General features: G+C 43.5%; 1 protein-coding gene across 4 annotated transcripts in view; it reads left to right on the top strand.

Moving 5' to 3' along the window:
- ELOVL5 (ELOVL fatty acid elongase 5) overlaps positions 1-4,775 on the top strand; it is a 38,716-nt gene extending 33,941 nt beyond the window's left edge. For all 4 annotated transcript variants that reach the window (XM_055810589.1, XM_027787834.2, XM_027787835.2 and 1 more), the window contains exons 7-8: positions 1,252-1,386; positions 2,852-4,775. In XM_055810589.1, coding sequence (XP_055666564.1) covers positions 1,252-1,386; positions 2,852-2,983 — 267 coding nt within the window. In that variant the 3' untranslated portion in view covers positions 2,984-4,775. The remainder of the gene's footprint in view (positions 1-1,251; positions 1,387-2,851) is intronic.
- Positions 4,776-20,749: the final 15,974 nt, after the last annotated feature.

Raw genomic sequence — 20,749 nt, 5'->3', positions numbered from 1 at the left:
GTGATGAAGCCCAAAGTACACACTGGAGATGAAAGGGGCAACAAAATTAAGCAAAATGGCACATGCTGTAGTGATACTGCATGAGAGCCAGGCTTCAATATGTATAATTCGTCAGAAACCATAAGGAAATGTGCATGGGTGTTCTGGTGTTCTGTCTTCCCCATTTTGCAGGTGGGGAAACTGAAGCCTAGAGATGAACTTTTTTTGGTTATCTTCCCGCCCCTACCCCTCCAGTACTCCCTCAGAACTGTGAATAGTTTCACAACACACTAAGAACATTGGCTGCCAGCAATTCAGTGTTCATTCTCAAAATCTTCTTGTTTTAGCACCCTTCCTTACTGAGGAATGTCTAAGTACTGTAGCAGTGGGGATCATTGTTCTGGGGGGAGGTTTGTTGTGGGGGTTTTTTGTTGGGTTTTGTTTTGTGTTTTTGGGGGTTTTCTACTTCCAGATTCTATTCGTCATCCTGGTTGTTTGAGTGCTGCAGAGTGCAAGTGTCTCGGTGCTTCGGTTGCTCCCCTGGCTATCTAATAGCTGCTTTCACTTCCCTGCCTGCTCTGCATGCATAGCTGTAAGGGCAGCTAAATAACAGCAGAACACAGCAGTCTTTCCCTTTTTAAATAAACATTCCCTAATCTGGTAGCCTTCATGTAAGGATGAATTTTGCCTAAGGCCCTCTGCAGCACTTAAACCCAAACTCTGTTTTTCCAAAAGAGGTAATTGAAAGTAATTAAACCCTGGTCCTCTTCCCTGCCTTCCCAGCTTCCCTACAGCCTTTACCCCTAAAGTTCTTCCACTGGAGCCATATGTCAGGCAGTCCCTGTCAGAGGCAGAGGATTGCAGGATCTATGTGTAGACCCAGTGACCTTTTGCAGCTGGAGCAGTGAGATGCGTACCTACTCTGTTAGGATGGTGGAGTCAAACCCCAGTGAGCTCTCACTAGGAAGATGGTGGTCTTTGTTCCTTTTATATTTATAAATCAGTTCTACATAAGTTATTCTAATGCTCTAAAATAGAACAATGTCAATCAAATAAACCCATTTAAACAACAGACTCCCACAACCTGAATGTCTACTAACTCAGGTTTACACTGTTAGAAGAGAGGGTAAACTTGTCAAAAGACACAGTATGGCATGTTTTTGACTTGTTTTGGAAATAACGAATGGCACTTTGGTCAATAATGGGGTTTTTACTGCCTGTATTAATGTGCTACTTCTCTCTGTCTGTTTTGGGTTTTTTTTCTCTCCCCAGATTCAGTTTGTCCTGACAATCTTCCAGACCAGCTGTGGTGTTGTTTGGCCATGTGCATTTCCTCAGGGTTGGCTGTATTTCCAGATTTCTTATATGATTTCTTTGATTATCCTCTTCACAAATTTCTATATTCAGGTAAAAATAATATTCGTTGACTCTTTGTAGCATTCTGCTGGCTGTATCTCATTGGAAAGCTGTTTGCAGAAAGATACACTTGAAATATCCTTTTGCTGTCTTCCAGTAACATGCATGTGTTCCTAAAGTACTTTACTTGTTGGCCTGCCCTCCGGTTTCCTATCCTCTGATGTTTTGTATCTGTAATTCAGAATGATTAGTAGTTTCAGTGAGCAGAGCGGCACAAAAAGGCATTTTACTAAAGCAATTTTAACAGCAGATGAGAGAGAGGAAGAGCTTTTAATAAGAAACAGCTTTCCAGTCTGAAATAAAACGGCAGCCTGTGAACCTGTGAAGCACTCAAAGGAATTTTTCGTTAGTGCTCTCACAAGGGGAAATGCTTGGTTTATATCCAGGGAAACTTCCCAAACTCCCAACATACAGAAATCTGGGTTTGACTTATCTTCACAGGCGTTTGTTTGTATTTTCATACGGAAAATTAGCACTTTGAGTTGTGTTTTTACAAAATTCATTTTGTATCTGAGTGCAGCCAGACTTGGTGTGTGTTGTTCTGAGTAGTTCGTAGTTGGGCTCTGTGCAAAGATGTACCCATCCTCAGAAAACCAAACCAACACAGCCTACTGCCCCCAAACAAGCAAACTGTGTTCTATTTTAAACGTCTCTTGAAAGATTTGAGGATTTCAGGTCTGGTAAGATCGATTCATGGGAGGAAACAGGCTTCCCTATCTGAACTGCCAGTACTACTTAAAATCAGTCCTGTGGTTCATACCACCTGCTGCATAGGAACATGCTAATGAAATATGGTAGTATATTCCAAATATTACTTGACTTTCTTCATCAGTTTTACTCATATTTTAAATTTTAACCATCTCGCTTCCTTTCACACAGTATTTTGGGAAACATGCTCTTGTCAGGCTACTGAGCCCCTTTGTCAGAGACTAATTCATGTATACTTTTTCACTTCCGTAAATATTTTTTTTTGGTGTATTGAGACTCACGGCTCCTGTTAGGTTTTGCTTACCATGTTGGCCAGTGCAAGTTCCTTTCACATTTCTGTCTCTGAACTTCCCTCAGTGTTCCCGTTTACCCACTTCTTGTTCTGGCTTTGTTTGAGGTACTGTCACCCGCAGTGCATCAAACCTCCTTCCTTGTCATTTTGAATATAGTCTTATGCCATAGTCTGCTCATAGAAGCACTTTCCTTGTTTCTAATTAACATAACACTACTGATGCTACCATCATACTACCAAGCCTTTTTCTTTTCCGGTGAACTAACCCTCTTGCTGTGATGAATGGCAGGCATAGTATAGCCTCATACACAAAAAACGGTTGAGCTTGTTAGACTCTGCCACCGGCACAAGGTCCTTAAAAACGGTGGATGAGAGTTTGCTTTTGTGTTTCTAGAGTTACTGTGAGGAAACGGTTATTTATTTAAGCAAAACCATGTGTCTTTTCGTATATTCTAGACTTACAACAAGAAGGCATCCTCGAGGAGGAAAGAGTATCAGAACGGCTCTACGGCCACTGTGAACGGGTACACAAACAGCTCTTCTTCCCTTGAGAACAATGTGAAACAAAGGAAACAAAGGAAGGATTGAAGACCAAACTGAAAAAACATTTTGATAACCCCAACAACAAAATCATCTGATTGTAAGCACAATAAGAGTTGTGCACTAATACTCTAACGGCTACTGTAACTATTCCTGCCTAGAATAGTGTGATTTATGTAGGACTTAACCAGTGCAAACACCCTAGAAACTGTATACAGAACATAAAAGTAGGTTAAAGTTTAAAAATAATTCTGGGCTGTCACTGACCCCGCTATAGACTGTGGAAGGGAGTATTATCATAGTATCCGACACTGCTGTTGCCTTACTAGTCAATATGATAGGTGCTGAATTATGATTCACAATTTGAAAACACTGTAATCTAAACCTCCATTTTTTTTTACTGTAGGTCATGCATGTGATTGTAGAGGTAATTTGTACAATGCTGGTTTCAGTAGATAAACACACATGCCTTAAATTAAAAAGCAGGGCCCAAAGCTTATTACTGGTTTAAAAATTAGGGTATGTTTCAACTTTTCAGTTGACTGACTTTTTATTAAAAAGTCATTTAGAAGAATCCATTGATCATTTTACTGTTCTGTATGTGATACATAATGTTACGTATCTCTTACGTGATACAGTGAAATTGGAAATGGCGCATTTAGTTTTGTATATTTGGCTTTAACTGACTAAACAGTCACAAACCAGATGGAAAACTTATTTTACCTTTTTAATAGATCTTATTTTTTTATTTGAAGTATGTCACTAATGTAAAACTAATTGGCGCTTACACAGTCCATTAAGATTTAAATATTGTCTCTAAGGTTTAGAGTATATACAGGGTGGACCCATCTTTTTTCTCTCTTTTTCTTTTTTTCTTGTTTCTGAGAATTCGTAAATGCTAAATGATGAGAGTGGTTTTTAATATGGAAACTGGCAGAATTTCAAGTGTTATTACCATAGCCATATCCACATTTGAGGAGCTACTGTTTAAGTCTGTGACATATCCAAAAGTGTATTTAAAAACAAAGACAGAAAGATGCTTTTCTGATGGAATTATCTGTATTTAAGTTGGTATCTGAACTGTTCTTCATGTAGCATATGTTCACTTTTAAAATGTGCCTAACAAATGTGGTTTTTTCCCAAACAAGCAAAATTGAACAGTCAAAATCATACCTAATGTTTTTTAAATGTTACTGAAATGTGCTGGAAATGTCTGTTTCTGTAATGTGAGTTGTGTATATCACCAGTAATGTTTTGGCTTGTTATCTGACAATTTTGTTTGAGTCCTTGTTAAAGTTACTCCTTGTTGTAAAATCTTGCCTTGCACATATGAGGAGTCAGTTGCAAAGCCAGTATCTATTGCTGGTATTCTGGTATCTGCCGTGGTGAGGTATGGCTTATGAATATTTTATTCATTAAGCTCTAAAAATTTGAATTGTGCAAGACATTCTGCTGGTCATTGCTCAAGTTTAACTATTTGTTTTTTGATATTTATATAAATGCCAGTTTTAACATGTTTGGTTTGGTTGGGTTTTTTTTAATTAAATCTTTTTTAAAAAATTTGCACATCTTTTAGAGAATTAGTAAGTTCTACTAGCCTTGTGGGTTTTCATTCCTTGATTTGAAGGAGACAGTGTCTGTTATGTTTACATTATCAAAGCTTGTGCGTGTGTCTTCATTTCTAGGTACTGGTTTGCAGAGTCTTTACATAGCTCAGTACAGCAGCTATAATGTTCAAAATAGGCTGTCTAAATGTGCTAGAATTAAACACTTGGCTCATCTGAATATACCTACATTGTTAATGTTTGACATGGTTTAATCATTAAAACACTTTTGATGATCTCTGCCTGAATTCTGGTGGGTTTGTACAGTTCCCCATCCTGTGTCAGACCAAGGAGGAGCTGTCGTGATGGAAGAAGGACAGCTGCGGGTACTCAGAGAAATGTAGTGTACCAGAGATTTGGTAACACATTCCTTACAGAAACCTTTGGCTGTTACTAAATGCTCTTCCCTTGCCTGGTTGTTGAAATACTTGTCAGTGTGAAGGATTAAACCTACTGGGATTACTGACTCACCGAATGCAGAGCAGCCCCAATGGCTCTGAGATGATGAGTGCCAGGAGCAAAGCTTAATGTGGCTGAGGGGGACTTAGTGCCTCAGATATCCCGTCTATAAAATGGGAATAATACCTCTTTCGAGAACGGGAACATTTTTGCAATTTTCTTACAGCTCTCCTTGCCCTTAAGTGATGATTTCTGAGCGCTCTCTGATTCGAGTGTTTAATCAGCGTGTTGCAACAAGCCCAGATAGCCTGGTGATAGACTTAGTTAAAACAGAACTGCTTATGTAGCTGTCTGTCTTACTTGCAGGCTCTTAAAACGAGAAACCTAGACCAGGGAAATGGGTTTTGCACTTTGTGTGAAAGGCTCAGAGGTCTCATGCTATGCTGGTCTCTGGGAGGGGGCTCCAAATGCCCGAGTTGGTTGCTACAGCAGTTTGCTCTCCTGCACATGCGTGTTCACCTTCAAAACTGAGTGGTTTTCTAAGCAGGGCTCAGTAAGGTGCAGTTTAAGCTACATCTACGGTGAATACCTAGAAGGCAGAAGCCACAGCACCAACGTGTCCTTCCCAAGTGGGCCAGCCGAGATTGCATTGCTGCACTCCAAATCTAGCCTTCAGGGTCAGTGGCACACAGTGACAAGGTGTGATGGCTTTATCATCGTTTGTCACCACGTAGGTCCAGTGACTTTGTCCAAAACTGGCAGGAGCTGCGGTCTCGGGAAGACATACAACATCAGTGTAGTGTTCACACCTGCAGGTAGAAGATTGTGGCTCCTGGGTACTCTTCTACAGTCTCAGCAGCAACTGAAAAGTGTCTGGGAGCTGTAGAGGTTAGATCAGGCATCACTTATACATAACTGATGGACCGAGGCAGGATCCTTGGCTCTGCCTGCCTGACTTGGCTTCCAGGGTGGTACCTGAACTGGGGCAAGTAACAGCCTTTGGATTGCCTCAATTCCCTGATCGCCTGCAGGTTTTCTAATAGAATTGTGATTGGTGCTTGGGATTGTAAGAGTCCTCCAAAAGGTCTTTTTGAGTTGTAAAGTCTGGCGAGATGAAAAAAGACAAGCTGCTGCCAACGGGATGGAGAGGTTTCATGTAAAGTTAGCCAAGGAGAATGAAACACTTCAGTACCTATTTGCAAAGGGTGAATGATGAAGCTTCAAACTGTTACGTCAAGATCTTGCACAGCTCATGAGCTGACCAGATCCCTTTCTGCACTCGGGCCCTACAGCCTGAGTCAGGGAGAGGGAAGTGAATACTTTTGTTGAGCTGTGGATGGGATAAGTAAGCTCAGGTGCCCGGAACACAGCTTACCTTACAGCGGAGCTGGTGTGAAGACCCTGAGTGCTGTGCCACGGACGTGCAAGGCACCCTGGCAGCCAGGGTTGCTCAGGCACTGGGATTCTGGAGTTGGCAGAGGGTAGTGCAAAAGCAGAGAGCAATTCTGGAAATCCAGGAAATCTTTGTGGTTGATTGTATATTTTACTTACTGCAAGGCAGATATTAAGGAAGTGCTGGAGCTTCTGATAGGACTTCTGCCACCAAAACTGGGGCAAAGAAAAGCCCCAAACCTAATGGAGAGCTTCTGGGGGTTGCCTCTACCTTTGATATTTGGTAACTGTCTTGAGGCGTAAGTTGATAGAAATGCCCATGTGTTGCATGATACTGGAATATATGTTGTTAAAAAGTATGCATTATTAAAAAAAAGAGAAGTAAAAGTAACCTAGATGCTGGAGAAAAGGATAAATAAAATCAGGGGCCAAATTACTTTGACTGTGGATTCTGCTGGGAATCCCCCTGAAGCACTGGGGAGAGTGATTAAAATATGGATAGAGATCTCGTGTTAGAGAAATGCTGTCAACAGTTGCGTTGGTAACTGAAGATTAACTTACATCGTCACTGTCACCCTCTTGCCAAGAATTACTGAACCAACAAAGGTGATTAGTTGTAATCATCAGGATGTTGCACGAACTGGTTTTAAAAGCAAACCTGAGTTAAATTTTCAACTTTCAATCCATTTAATTTAAATAGATGGATATTCAAAACAATATCTCTCAATTTTGGTAGAGCAAATCTGGTTAAGCAGGGGAAGCTAGAGTCTCTAGGTGTTTCCATGACGTGACAGTGGCAGAGGCCTTATATTTTGTCAAAGGTGCTAAAATCATCTCAAACACAAAGAGGGGAAATAAGTAACAAAGGTCCAGTTAAAAAAAAAAAAAAAAAAGTAAGTGTAATGTTTAAGCCAGTAAAGTTGTGGAGGATGAAGAAGAATTGCATGTCTTGTGTTTCAAGGATATATAATGTAGATACTATTTTTTCTATAGGAAGAATGTAAAAAGTGATACCTAGTAACTGGTAGCCTTGATAGTCTGATTTCAGTACAATTGAAGTTTCAGAATAAACGGGAAGAATGGTTGAGTACAAGGCAGTAAACAGAAAATGGGAGAAAATGTAACACAGCTTTTCTGGAAGTGATCACACCTGACTTACCTGTATTGTTGTTTGATAAAAAATACTGTGTAGACAAAGGAAATACATCTTACATCCATCTGGAATAGGTACTATTTTTAGTCTCGGAAATTATTACCTAAACCAGAGGGTGTGGTGACCAGCAACAGGATCTATGAACAAGCAAGGGTGAAATTGATGAGAAGATCATTTGTCTCAAGGCTTTCAGTTTGAATGAAGCCCATTAATAACATTTTTTGTAATGACCTTGGTATAGAAAGTAGAAATATTTGCAGAGATGTTTGCAGATGACAACATTAGGAAGCACTGTCACTGCCAAGGAAGATTACATATCCTACAGCAACAGCCAGATGACCTTGATGGCTGGAGTAAGAGAGGCGGGATTAGTGCAAATCCTCCTTAGGGACAGTAACAGAATTTCAGCTGTTTCCATGGGAGTTTAGTTGGAAATGACTTGAAGAGGAAAGAAGGAAAGATACTTGAGAGTCATCTGTTGAACAGCTTAGAGCTGCTACTATGAAAAGAGAGAGGGAAAAGACCTTATTTGCTAATCATCTGTTTTCAGTAGAAAGAGGAATGTGCTAGAGCGGGAGGGTGAGGCTGAGGCTCTGATGGGACTTCCTTCACACGAGTACACATTTTTCCCCCACTGCAGTCACCTGCTCTCATGAAAACTGATTCTAAAAGATTAACCGTACTGAGATGGTCAGAGAAATGGAGAAATGTTGCAAAATAGGAGTGTAGCAGGAGCAAGGTTCAGAAGGAATGTAACGGCAGCCTACAGACATCACGACAGTAGGCAGCATGAAGGAAAATGAGCTATTTTATTTGTGTTGACACAAAACAAGTGGGTATAAGTTACCGAGAGTAAACTTGTGTTAGAAATTGGAAGAGGGCATTTGTTGCTGGAATATGGCTCTGGAGCAGTTTTCTGGTAAGAGTAGCATAGAGGTCTGGGGGATTGCTTGAAAACAAGGCACTGGCCACTTCTAAAGTTTGTAGGACCAGGGGATGAGACTTCCTGGTGTCCCGCCCTCTGTTCAGGCAAAAAGCAGCTGTTGGTGCCTCTGTGAAAGTATATTTAATAAAGAGCAAAATACTGCCCAGCAGAGAGAGGAGTGAGGACAAAAGTGTGAGCAACAACCCTGCAGATACCAAGGTCAGAGAAGAAAGGCAGGAGGTGCTCCAGGCACCAGAGCAGAGATTCCCCTGCAGCCTGTGGAGTGGAACACACCAGAGCAGGCATCCACATTGCAGCCTGTTGGAGGACCATATGGTGGAGCAAGTGAACGTGCCCTGAAGGTGGAGGGGCCCACGATGGGGCAAGTTTATCCTGAGGGACTGCAGCCCACAGGAGGGACCCATGCTGGAACATGAGGAGGAAGGAGCAGCAGAGAGGAGCTGTTGTGGACTGACCACAACCCTCCCACAGCACTTGGAGCAGGGAGGAGGTCGGGGGGTCAGGAATGGAGTGAAGCTGAGCCTTGGAAGAAGAGGGCAGAGGGAAAGTGGGGTTTTTTTGTCCTTGTTTCTCACCATTCAACTCTATTTTAATTGGTAATAAATTATTTTTCCCCATATCTGTTTTGCCCGTGATGGTTATTGGTGAGTGACCTCCCTGTCTTCATCTTAACTCACAAGCTTGTCATCATATTTCCTGCTCCAGTCCTGTTGAGAAGGGGGAGAGAGCGGCTGGGTGGGTGTCTGGCAGTTGGCCAAGGCCATTCCACCCCACCTGGGTACTTTTTCTTCTTACAAATCCAGCAGTTTGGGCAGGAGGCAGCTTCCTCAATTGTAAGGAAGATCTATCAAATGCCATGAGGTACCACGGCACCAGAAAGCATAGCCTAAATGGAATTAGCCATCGTGGTTCAGCTGAAACTCTTGTAGTCTGGGAAAACTTCATCCCTGGAGTGAAGCAATTGTTTTCCTGTTTTTATCTTGCTTCTTTCGAGTCTAATACATATTAAAGCAACACCTTTTCCAGGAATCTGGCCCATAATTCTGGGAAAGTTCCTAAAGGCAGTGGAGGAACCTTGTGTTTGCTGAGGGAAGGTACAGCAGTGGCACTATGTGTGGAGCAAGCCTGTGGTCAGAAGAAAGGTCCTGAATTTCCTCATGAGAGGAATTGCCTCACACCTTCAGGAGCAGCTGGAGCTCTGGCTTTTCAAACAGGGATGGTCCAGCTGTGTGAGAGTGAGATATGCAAAATTGTTCTGGTTGCATTTCATTCAGGAACAGATAAAACTTCAAGGGAACTGAACCTGTTGACACAAAGATGCAATCCTATATGGGCATTTGCTGCTCCTGAGCTGCTGTAATGGGGCGTGCACAACTCCTATGGCACAATTGTACTATTAGTCTTAGACTTGCCTAAGCAGGTATTCACAGCATTCCCACTAGGATTAACCAGCACCAGAGGTAATGCTATGTGGTGATTTTTTTTACTACAAAGTAAAAGTATTTAAAGTGAAACCAAGTAACGTTTCTTCCATGCGTACTGAAGCAAGGCATCACGGTGTTTGTGTAGCTGATCAGACACACACTGTCTCATCCCACTTAGCAAAATGCAGGAAGCATGTCTTCATAGACTGTTCTGTCTGCCGCTAGAAGCCAAATGTTTGCTAAATGCAACTAAATCAATTTTATCAGCTGTTGTAGGAAATCAGAATCTCAGCTCACACAGCAGAAATAGGAACTTTTTGAAAAGAAAAAAATATAATAATCTTTAGCCTATGCAGTTACCTAAGTACCTTGCTGCCTTTAAAATCAACAGGATCTTGGTGCCTCAGGGCCTAAGTTCCTAACACATTTCTGTATCTTTAGAAAGGATTGCCTCTCTGAAAGATCATCTGTTAATTTAACAATTTGCTTTGCTTCCCACAGCTCTCAGGGTTGGGAGAGAGTGAGAGCAGCTCTTGGTGTGCTGAGCTGTTAGGGACTTGAGACATCTTTGATGCAAATGCACTTTTGCTCAGCAGAATAATGATGAGTTTGCCGAAAAGACCAGGAAATACCTCCCGTGCATACAGATTGCATAACTATTATCAGCTATTATCAGCTTTGTTTCCTTTTTAAATTGTTTGTACAGATATTTGCAAATCATCATGAAAAAGACCATTCTGTCCTCAGAAGTTTAAATAAAGAGCTAAGAAGTCATCTTTACATCTGACTCCGTTTCCATGCAAAGTAAACAGGAAAAATTGCTGCCCATTCCTGCTGTTATAAAGCTGTACAAGCAGATTTTGAAATGAGTGGGAACTCCTGAAACTAGATCAGGCGATTTGGTGATGGATGCTCTGGTTTGTCAACATCTTTTCAATATGCAACAGTTAGCTAAACGTCCTTTGCAACACAGGAAAATAAGAATAATTAACAACTAATTCTCGTTTGGTCAGAAAGAAGTGAGGTTTTCAGAAATCTCTGTGAGTGTGGGGCCAACTGCCTGGCTCCAGTTGGCCAGAGCACTAAGCAAAATTGATAGGCAATGTGAGATCTCACTTTATGAAGTAGCATTAAAAAACAGCCCCAAAACCAACCAACAAAATATGACCCCAAACCTCTCACAACCCAAAAACATCCATCCCACCCCGCCAAAACAATGACAAAACAAACAAAAAAAACCCCTCAGTCAAACCCCCAAAACACAACTATGTTAAATTTTGCCTTCTGGCTTCATAAGTGGGGAGAGCAGCTCTAAGCAGCATCTGTAACAGTGTTTTATCTCTTATGCAGACAATTTTAAGGAGGTTTAAGAATGACATAAGCAAGCACTGGGATTTTAAACCAAGTCGTCCAAAAGCCAGGTCTGGTTAAACCCCGGACTGATGTCAGCCTTGCTGGCTGAGAAGAAGCAGAGGAGGTGGCTGTGAGACCCGGTAAATCGGGCGAGCATCACGCAGCAGGAGCGGGGAGGGGGATAACGGGGCTGTGCACCCGAGATGCGCTACAAACCGATGCCCTCTCCTGGCGGCACCTGTGCGGTGACAGCTGGGGACGGGCTGGTGCCTGCCCGCACGGTGGGACCAGAAGGATTTCGTAAAAAGCTGGCGCTGACACCAGTGACAAATATGCCAGCATTTAGTACAAGCGAGGGTGGCACGTAAATATTTACATTGTGATAAAGATTTCACAGCCAGAGACTTTTCCTTGCAATTGCACTGTAGTATGTTCTTCAACGACCATGTTTAGCCCCTTTTTAAAAGAGGAGGGCCGGACAGAAAGGTAAGTATTAGGTAAGCAGCTGCTGTCCTGTATTGGAAACATCTGCACAGTAGTTCCTAGCAGTATGGATGAACAGACGATAATTAATTTTGCATAATGGAGACAAGAATAAAATAGCATGCTGCCCTTGATTTCACTGCTGCAAAGACTTTGTAATCAAGAGCTTTTCCTAGTGTGGAAACAGGGATCGTAAAGGAAGAGGAGATTAAAAGCAAGCATATCCTATGTAATAGCTTTTACAATGCATCTGACTGTGATTACACAAATAACCTTGGGAGTGCCGGCTTCCAGGGAAAAACAAGAGCTGTTTTGATTAAAATGATCAGAATGCAGATCTGTGTATCCTGATACCCAGGACTATTTCAGAGCATTTGATAAGTAGAGGTGAGTGAATGTGTTTAAGCAGGGAAGGAAAAAAACCAAAATCACAAAATTCAGTCCAAGCACAAATCAAATGTATTTTTACTTTAAAGCTTAACCCGTAATGGTTATTAACATCATACATCACCAACTGTCCAGCACATACAAATGGCTGGTAATTATTTAACAGCATTCAGTATTTATCGTGCTTTATACTAGATAGAGTTGGGTGAGAAAAACCAAAAATGTCTGGCGTTGGAAGAGGAGCAGGAAGGGCGGTGCTAGGACAGCAGCTCCTCTGTATTACAGAACAAAGCATCCTCCTCGCTCTGACACCTCAGAGCTGTGCAGATCAGACTGACTCACCTGCGAGTAAACATGAAAACGTACAGAATTATGGGAGTATGGAAAGAATGAGCTTCTAAAACAGCGTGGTGAGTGAGGGATGGAGGGATTTGGCTATGTGAATTAGAATTAGAATTAGTGATAATCAAGGTCCTACAGTTGTCCAGAGGTCACAGATGGAGCACTGGGGAAAGACCACTTTTGGCCCCTTTTGCTGATCAAAGCAGGAGGCTGTTTAGGAAAAAATGAGGGAACACAGTTCAGTGGAAAACATTCAGAGGAAGCAGAACACACATAAACTAGCAGAAGAAAAAGCTAATGAGGAGAGAGGCCCTAGAGGGCAAGAAAGAAGGATGCCCTGGTGGCAGTTTTGAGAAGGGGGACGGGAAGAGAAACTGGAGAATATGAATTGCTCTCACTTTCAGCAAGGAGAAGGAGGTTCTGCATAGATGTGAACATGACACCAGACCAGTATTCTGATCAGCTGCATTTACTGTCTATCTCAGCAGTAGGTGCTTAATGAACACCCCGAACGATCCCTGCTCTCTGCAGAGCAGCTGCAGCTCAGGCTTGTTGCAAGGGTAGATTTCCTTCAAGCAGCACTAAGACAGGTGTTCTCTGTCTTTACTGCTTTATTCCTTTGGCCTTACGTCAAACAGCCACGTTCACTGTCAAGGCACAGTTTTGCTTCCCAGGGTGTTAGCCTGGGTCAAATGAGGACCTGGTCAGCTGCCAGTCAGGCTGCCTCTCTTCCTCTTACCTGTACAGAAACCTGGTGGTGGGCTTCAACTGCATGTACTGATGTTGCTGTTTGCTGGTAGTGCCTTCTGAGTAGGCCACCTGGTAGTGCCTTGCTTATTGAAAGATCTTCTTCATCTTATAAGTCTCTTCTCCAGTCCTGATGGCTCTTGCTGAGTAGGATCATTTAAAATATCTGTAGAGGGAGAAATAGGTTGACATTCAGAATAGCATGAATAGCATCCCAATACTGACACTGAAACAAGTGCCACAACTCTTGGTGGTCATGTTAACCCTTGACATCTTCCAGACAGAGCAGTTTGACTAGCTGTGGGTTGTGGGGGAGCACCTCTCTCCCGGCACCCAGCCTCCGTCCCAGGCAATTTAAGCTTAGCATGAACTGACACCCATCCTAGGGGAAAACTGAAATACAGTGGAGTATGGGGGCAATGGGAGAGGAATGAAAATGGTTGGTGGTCTTCCTCTTCTCCTCAGTCCCACTGCCATCCCCAGGGGCCATCTTCAGCTCTGTGCTCTGCCAGAGCACCCCAGTGGAGTGAGGATGGCCAGTGGCTGGGAGTGAGTTTTCACTCTCTCCTCTCTGTGATGCTCCTGCATCAAAATACCGTCCCTTTGGAAGCACTCACTGCGGTGCTCTGGCAAGTGTCCAGGAACCCTCCCCTGGGAATGCTGTGTCCATTACCTGAACACCAAGTGCCACTGAGGTCCTAAGACAACATTTCCTTGCTATTTGTTTTAGCTGATATTTTCCAGCTAAATTCAGAAAATATCACGGGTTTCCTCCCTATGGAAAAAATGCATGTTGCCGTTTCTGTCAGTGATCTATAGAAAAACACAACACAAAAATACTGTCCTACAAGCAGTATTAAAACATAAACTGAAAGAGAATACGCAGTCTGAGGTGTCTGGGAGCCTGCTTGATGTTTGCCATACTAAAGCAGCCACCCATAAAGCTGCTTGTCCTGTCAGCTGCTGAAAAATCAAATTGCTTCAGTGCAGCAACTTTTTCTCAGAATAATGAAAACAAATGTATTTGATAATTGGACCAGAAGTGCACTTTTGTTGCAGAACTGTAGTAACTGCTGGCTGGTGAAATGCAGGTTCCTTCTGAGGGAAAGATTATACGTTAATCATTCATGGTAGAATGTGAAGAAACCAGGTCATAAGGAGACTGAATACATTCTAAAAATAATGTAATCTGGTGGGGAAATGAAGAGGTCTGCAAGATGCTAACTTAGAGGACACTCTGGCTTGACTCTTTTGTCCTCTGAAACCAAAGATCCCAGATCAAATCCTACCTGTGCCTTTAGCAGCAAAAGAACTGAATGAGTAAAGGCACCATCCCATGTTTAACTTCTAATTGAGTGAGGCTGGATACCCAGCCCACTAATGTTCAGGGGGAGGGTGACCTTTTCCCCTGACTCCACAGGACTTTTAGGCAACCTGAGATACTTCGAAGTGGTTTGTCTGTACTTAAGATAGCTGAAATCTTTCAATTGTCCTCACTTTTTGAGGACGCCTATTGGCAAAACACCTGTCTTTCCAGGTCCTCTGTCTACTAAAGAGCACTGACATTCAGAGAGCTGAAGAGTAAAGGGGGGATGCACCTCCTCACTGTCCTCAGCTGCCTGGAGGGCGATACAGAGGAGGAAGAGTGCACTCTTCTTGAAGGGGCGTAGTGGAAGATAGAGAGGTACAATGAAACAAAACAGTTGCAGCAAGGGAAATTCAGATTAAATACAAGGGGAAAATCCTTCACGGTGAGAGTGCTCAAAGACTGGCACAGGTTCCCAGAGAGTCTGTGGCATCTCCATCCTTGGAGGTGTTCAAATTTTAACTGGTCAGGCCCTGAGCAGCCTGCTGTAACGTTGAAGTTAGCCTTGCTTTGAGCTGGGTGATCTCCAGAGGGCCCCTCTAACCCAATTTTTTCTGTGATTGTGGCAATGCAGAGAGCAAGAGGAGACTTGCCAAACATGCCTGCACAGGAGTTGCTGCAGTAGAAAGCCAGTGACAAGTTTGTAGCATATGAACTTCATTGCATCAATGAACTCCAAAAGCAACTAAGAGAAGGAAGTAAAAGTCACCCTAAAGCAAATGGTTTGATAGCTGAACTTTTAAAAAAGAGCTTTGCAATAATAGGACAAATAGCACAACCTTGTCCTCGTCCTCCCCCCACTACCCCAAACGAGCAGGGCTGAAACGCAAAGGCTGGCACTAAAGCGTTCCTGCTTCTCTTTCCTCTGGAGTTAGTTTCATGGGCTGTCTTGCTTCAGGATCCACCAACTCTCCTCTGGAGCTAGGCCTTCTCTTCCTGAATGTTTCAGCTGAGTCCAGTACAGAAGGGCTGAATTACAATTTTCAAAATACCTGAAACTTGGCCTGATTTTTACTAGCCTAGGTGCATGTTCCATAGTTTTCAGGGTTTCTACCCTGGATCTTACCTACTGGACACAGCATAGCTTTTACCTTTTCTCTGGAGCTCAGGAAAGATGCTATCAAGAAAATGTGATGGTCATAGCTTATGTTTCGTGCCCATTTGGTGCAAGTGTTTAGTTTACGTCTTTTGTTTATGTCAGGCTCCATCACTAGACTTCTACATTTCTTCCACAGTCATTGCTAAATTAACTTGGCTTTCTTCTTATTAAATGGTAAGCAAACAAATAAATAAAAAAACTTATTGTACAAGCAGGCCCATATTAATTTTGAGATGTTAAATGATCCATATTTGTTAATACCTGTCACTAGAAAAATTCACCCTCACTTCCTAAGTCCTTTACTCTTTTCCCTGTCTCTGTTCACCTGCCTGAACAATTTACCAAAGACTCAAGTTGTACTTAGTCCCTTTGATTCTTTATTCTGCACTCTGCTTCCTACAAGTAAGGAAAGACTTCCCCATTTGTAGTGGGTTTGCATGGCAATGTTTTGGGAGCGGGTGAGAGGGGGGGTTATACGGGTGGCTTCTGTGAGAAGAAGCCAGAAGCTTCCCCCACGTCCTATGGAGCCAATACCCGCCGGCTGCAAGACAGACCCACTGCTGGCCAAGGCTGAGCTAATCGGTGACAGCGGTAGTGCCTCTGTGATAGTAAATTAAGAAGGAAAAAAAAAATTCTGTGCCAGCAGAAGAGAGGAGTGAGACTATGTGAGAGGAGCAGCCCTGCAGCCCCCCAGGTCGGTGCAGAAGGAGGGGCAGGAGGGGCTCCAGGTGCCGGAGCAGAGATTCCCCTGCAGCCCGTGGTGGACACCACGGTGAGGCAGGCCGTGCCCTGCAGCCGTGGAGGTTAACGCTGGAGCAGATCTCCACCCGCAGCCATGGAGGTTAATGCTGGAGCAGATCTCCAGCCGCAGCCCATGGAGGTTAACGCTGGAGCAGATCTCCACCCGCAGCCCATGGAGGTTAACGCTGGAGCAGATCTCCAGCCGCAGCCCATGGAGGTTAACGCTGGAGCAGATCTCCACCCGCAGCCCATGGAGGTTAACGCTGGAGCAGATCTCCAGCCGCAGCCCATGGAGGTTAACGCTGGAGCAGATCTCCACCCGCAGCCCATGGAGGTTAACGCTGGAGCAGATCTCCACCTGCAGCCCATGGAGGTTAACGCTGGAGCAGATCTCCACCTGCAGCCCATGGAGGACCCCACGCCTGAGCTGGTGGATGCTTGAAGGAGGCTGTGAACCCGTGGGAAGCCCGTGCTGGAGCAGGTTTGCTGGCAGGTCCTGTGGCCCTGTGAGGGACCGAGGCTGGAGCAGTCTGTTCCTGAACAACTGCACCCCATGGAAAGGACCCACTCTGGAGCAGCATGTGAGGAATTACAGCCCGTGGGAAGGACTCACACTGCAGAAGTTCACGGAGGACTGTCTCCTGTGGGAGGGACCCCACAGTGGAGCAGGGGAGGAGTGTGAGGAGGAAGGCATGGCAGAAACAATGTGTGATGAACTGACTGTAACCCCCATTCCCCAGCCCCCTGTGCTGCTCAGGGAGGATGTAGAGAAATCAGGAATTAAGTTAGGTCTGGGAAGAAGGGGGGGGGGGGGGGGGGGGTGTGTAAGGGAAGGCATTTATTTTCTGATTTGAATGGTTATTTCCCCAAGCTGTGTCTGTTTTGCCCATGACGGTTGATTGCTGAGTGATCTCCCTGCCCTTACCTCCACCCACCAGCCGTTCATTGTGCTCTCTCTCCCCTGCCCAGCTGAGGAGGGGGAGTGATAGACAGCTTTGGGGGGCACCTGGCATCCAGCCACGGTCAAACCACCACACCGTTCACAGCCACTTTGCCTCCCAAGGACCACATCAAAGCTCACCTGTGCTATAATACATAGAAGAAAAAAGTGACAATAATCTGGTTTGTAGTCAGTGCTACTGAACTACCCAATTAGTGATGGAGCCCTGCTTACCTGTACTCATCTTCTACAAGGATTCATTCAAACAGGGAATTGAGCTTTAAAGAATGGCAAGTTATAAAGACGAAATGGAAAGTAAAGCTGGAAGAGGAATGTCTTGCATGCCTGAGAGTAAGGAGAGAAAATGTCACCAAGGACTTGTGGGTGATGTTTTTAGGATTTGTTTCACCAAAGGAACAGTCTGCTATCGCCCATAGAAGAAAATAAGGGCATTTATCAAAGATACATTGATCTTCATCCATGCTCTGCTGGATTGCAGCTTGAACACGCCACTGCCCTCCCTGGTAGTCAGGGCTGATGGGACTTACTATTCCTTCTGTTACTGATTACATGGTGTGCCAAACCATGCATGTCACCTATTTAGTGTCCTGACTGTCCATACTTGCTGTCTCCAAGCTCTAAGCGGTGTGAAAGACAGCTTTGCTCCTGCCCCAGAACATTTAGTCCTGCTCCATCAGGGCCCCATGGGAACATTGCTGACTTTTTCCTGTAATTGCCTACAAGTGGTAAAGCCAGAGTCCCAAGAGCAGGGAGGCTGAATCATGCTTGGTGGGGTTTTGCATTTGTTTGAGAGGGGATTCGGTCTCTGTTCTCATTCTGTCTGCAGACTGTAAAATACACAGACCTCTGTCGGTTTAATGCTGTTAGGAAAGTAAAAGGACATGAAGGAGGACAAAGAAAACAGAAGGGGCAGGTTGGGTGCGGTGCATTCTCACCCATGAGCGCAGGGCTTAAAGTGACTCACTGATACATCAATGCTGAGGTGTCGAGAGCCTCTCCAACAATTTCCAGCTAGCGAGGTCATTTATTGTAGTGAAATGATTCAGTGACCTTAAGAAGCAGCCAGAGGCTCTCTCTGGAGACTGCTGCAGAGGCAGAGTAATCTCATAGATGGGAAACTGCACTGAATACATCTTTTCTTGGTCTTGTTAATGATCTCAGCACACACAGCTCATTTCAGCTCTGAAAATAGTTGGCAAGTTGTTCTTAAGATTTTTCAAATCATTCTAGGATTGGTGCTCACCACTGGAAAGTATGAAGCATATTTTAGCTGTGTAGTGTTTACTTTCCAATGTAATTTTAAAGACCTTCCAGAACATAGGTGACCATTTCTTATTTATTAAGGTCACTACAGAGCACCTCCCCCTAAAAAAAAAAAGTCCACCCTAAGGCAAAACTGGAAAAATATTGGGCATTGGGTACAAACTGCATACAGCCTGGGGCAGAAAGAAGCAATTAAGCCAAGCAGTGGGTTTAGATGACTTTCAAAGTTTGTTACTCCCAGTTTTTACAATTCTGGAACATTTTTTAAATTTCATGTAGCCGTGTTAAATATGAAGGCACATCACATGAAACATAAGCTAGTAACACCCAGAACGAGCAGATAATGTCTGCCTCCACAGCAACCTGAGCACCTTATAAATATCCTTTCAAACTTGTGCTTAAGAATTGCTGCTTCCAGTTCCCACCCAATTCAACTGGGAATTTGCCCTCTGCACAGCTCAAGTGACATGGTGATTCCTGAAGTTATGCTGGAGTATCTGCAGCACTGTGGGGTCCTCCATGCCATCTCTGTGGAAACTGCTCATTTCTCAAGATCCCAAAAGTTAGGCCAAGTCTTCTGCTGTCTGTAGACTACAGCAAAGCTCTGGTTTGCATACAAATGAAGAGCCAGAATCAGGGAAGAAAGGGAACTAGCAAAACACATTTTACCTGCAGGTACTTACCAGGCCTGCTTAGCCAAGGATGGGTTTGAAGGTGGTTGGAAGTCATTTTAGTTTGTGAACTTTCTCTTGTTGTTTCAAAGGTTGTGTCAAAGACTGTGACAGAAAATGGACCAGGGCAACATGTAAGGACATATTTTGCATCCTGCACCTGCACGAAGCCCTTTCCCACCTTGTCCTCTGTTTTCCTTCCGTGTTGCATAACATGGTGGGTATGATCTCAACAGTAGATGTTTATTCCAAATCCAGCCATTTATTTGATTATTTTCCCTAAGAAGATGTTTGTTCTGCACAAGATGACTAATTCAACATTCATTTTTCCTTTTGAAGAGTTTGCTGAATGGGAGTGAAAGAGGCAGCTTTCCCTGAATGAGTAGACACTTAAAGTTTGCATTCCAAGTATTTTAATATTTCTGCTCTTTTTTTTCACTATGTGACTAACAGATGTTGTAGTGGTTGTTACAGTCATGGCTGAAAAGTCCTTTTGCGCAAGTCCTTTATATACAAGTAAGTTAGTTTCATGGTTTTAAAAATAAGTCTCCGTGAGGTCACCTGTTGCCTGACAACATCAGTCTCCAGCCCTGGGACAATTACTCAGTAAAGACCTGATACCCAACCCCAATCCCCACTTTCCACATGTCCCTCAGAAAGCTGTGGGACCAGGTCTTTATGCCAGCAGACAGTACTGACCCTTTTCTTGATGTTGCTTTTCTCTTTTTCTGTATAAAAACTTCTAGACATTCATTTCAGTGACTGGACTGCCTTAAGGGACAGCACATATCAGAAATCTTGTGTTTCCCAAATATGCATAGTAGCAGCAGGATTAGGAGACATCATCTTTGTGTGCAAGGTAATTTATAAGAGCATCTCTTGCTTGTATCTACTTGAAACCTAGATATTTAAATTATTTTACATTTTAAATGAAGAGGATGATCAGCAAAATGAAGTGAGGAAACAGCAGCTAAGGATGGAAATCATCACTTGCAAAGCCAGAGGATTAAACCGTAGCCAATCCACGTGGAAAGGAGAGAGGACTCACCCAGTGAGGAGAGTGGGAATGCGTGTCTGACCAGGGTGCAGGCAGCATGCTTTCAAAGAAGGTATGAAAACTGCTGCCAGTTAGAGGCACTAGGACACCACTATTTTAGCAGCATTCCTGAAAATACAATTCCTCATATGGAGCTTTCCAGATCAATCTGCTGCCTTTGTCAAGGTGAACTGGAGTCATGCACATACTGTGGAAGAATAGACAAGAACATCGTGATTTTCTTTGTCTTTCTTATTTTGCAGAAACTTTTGCTTAGCAGGCTTGAGGTTACTGGCGGGGGGTGGGGTGGGGCATGCTTCTTAAAAGGAATTTTCACTTGTGTATCAACAACAATAAAAAAGGTATTTTTGCCACAAAATTAGACTATCCCCAAAGAAACAACTAGCTAAGAAAGAAACAACTAGCTGAAATGCAGCTAGAAGAAAG

Source organism: Falco peregrinus, chromosome 7, assembly GCF_023634155.1.
Source record: "Falco peregrinus isolate bFalPer1 chromosome 7, bFalPer1.pri, whole genome shotgun sequence".
In the NCBI taxonomy this organism is placed as follows: domain Eukaryota; kingdom Metazoa; phylum Chordata; class Aves; order Falconiformes; family Falconidae; genus Falco; species Falco peregrinus.
This window is presented reverse-complemented; position numbering and strand designations above follow the sequence as displayed.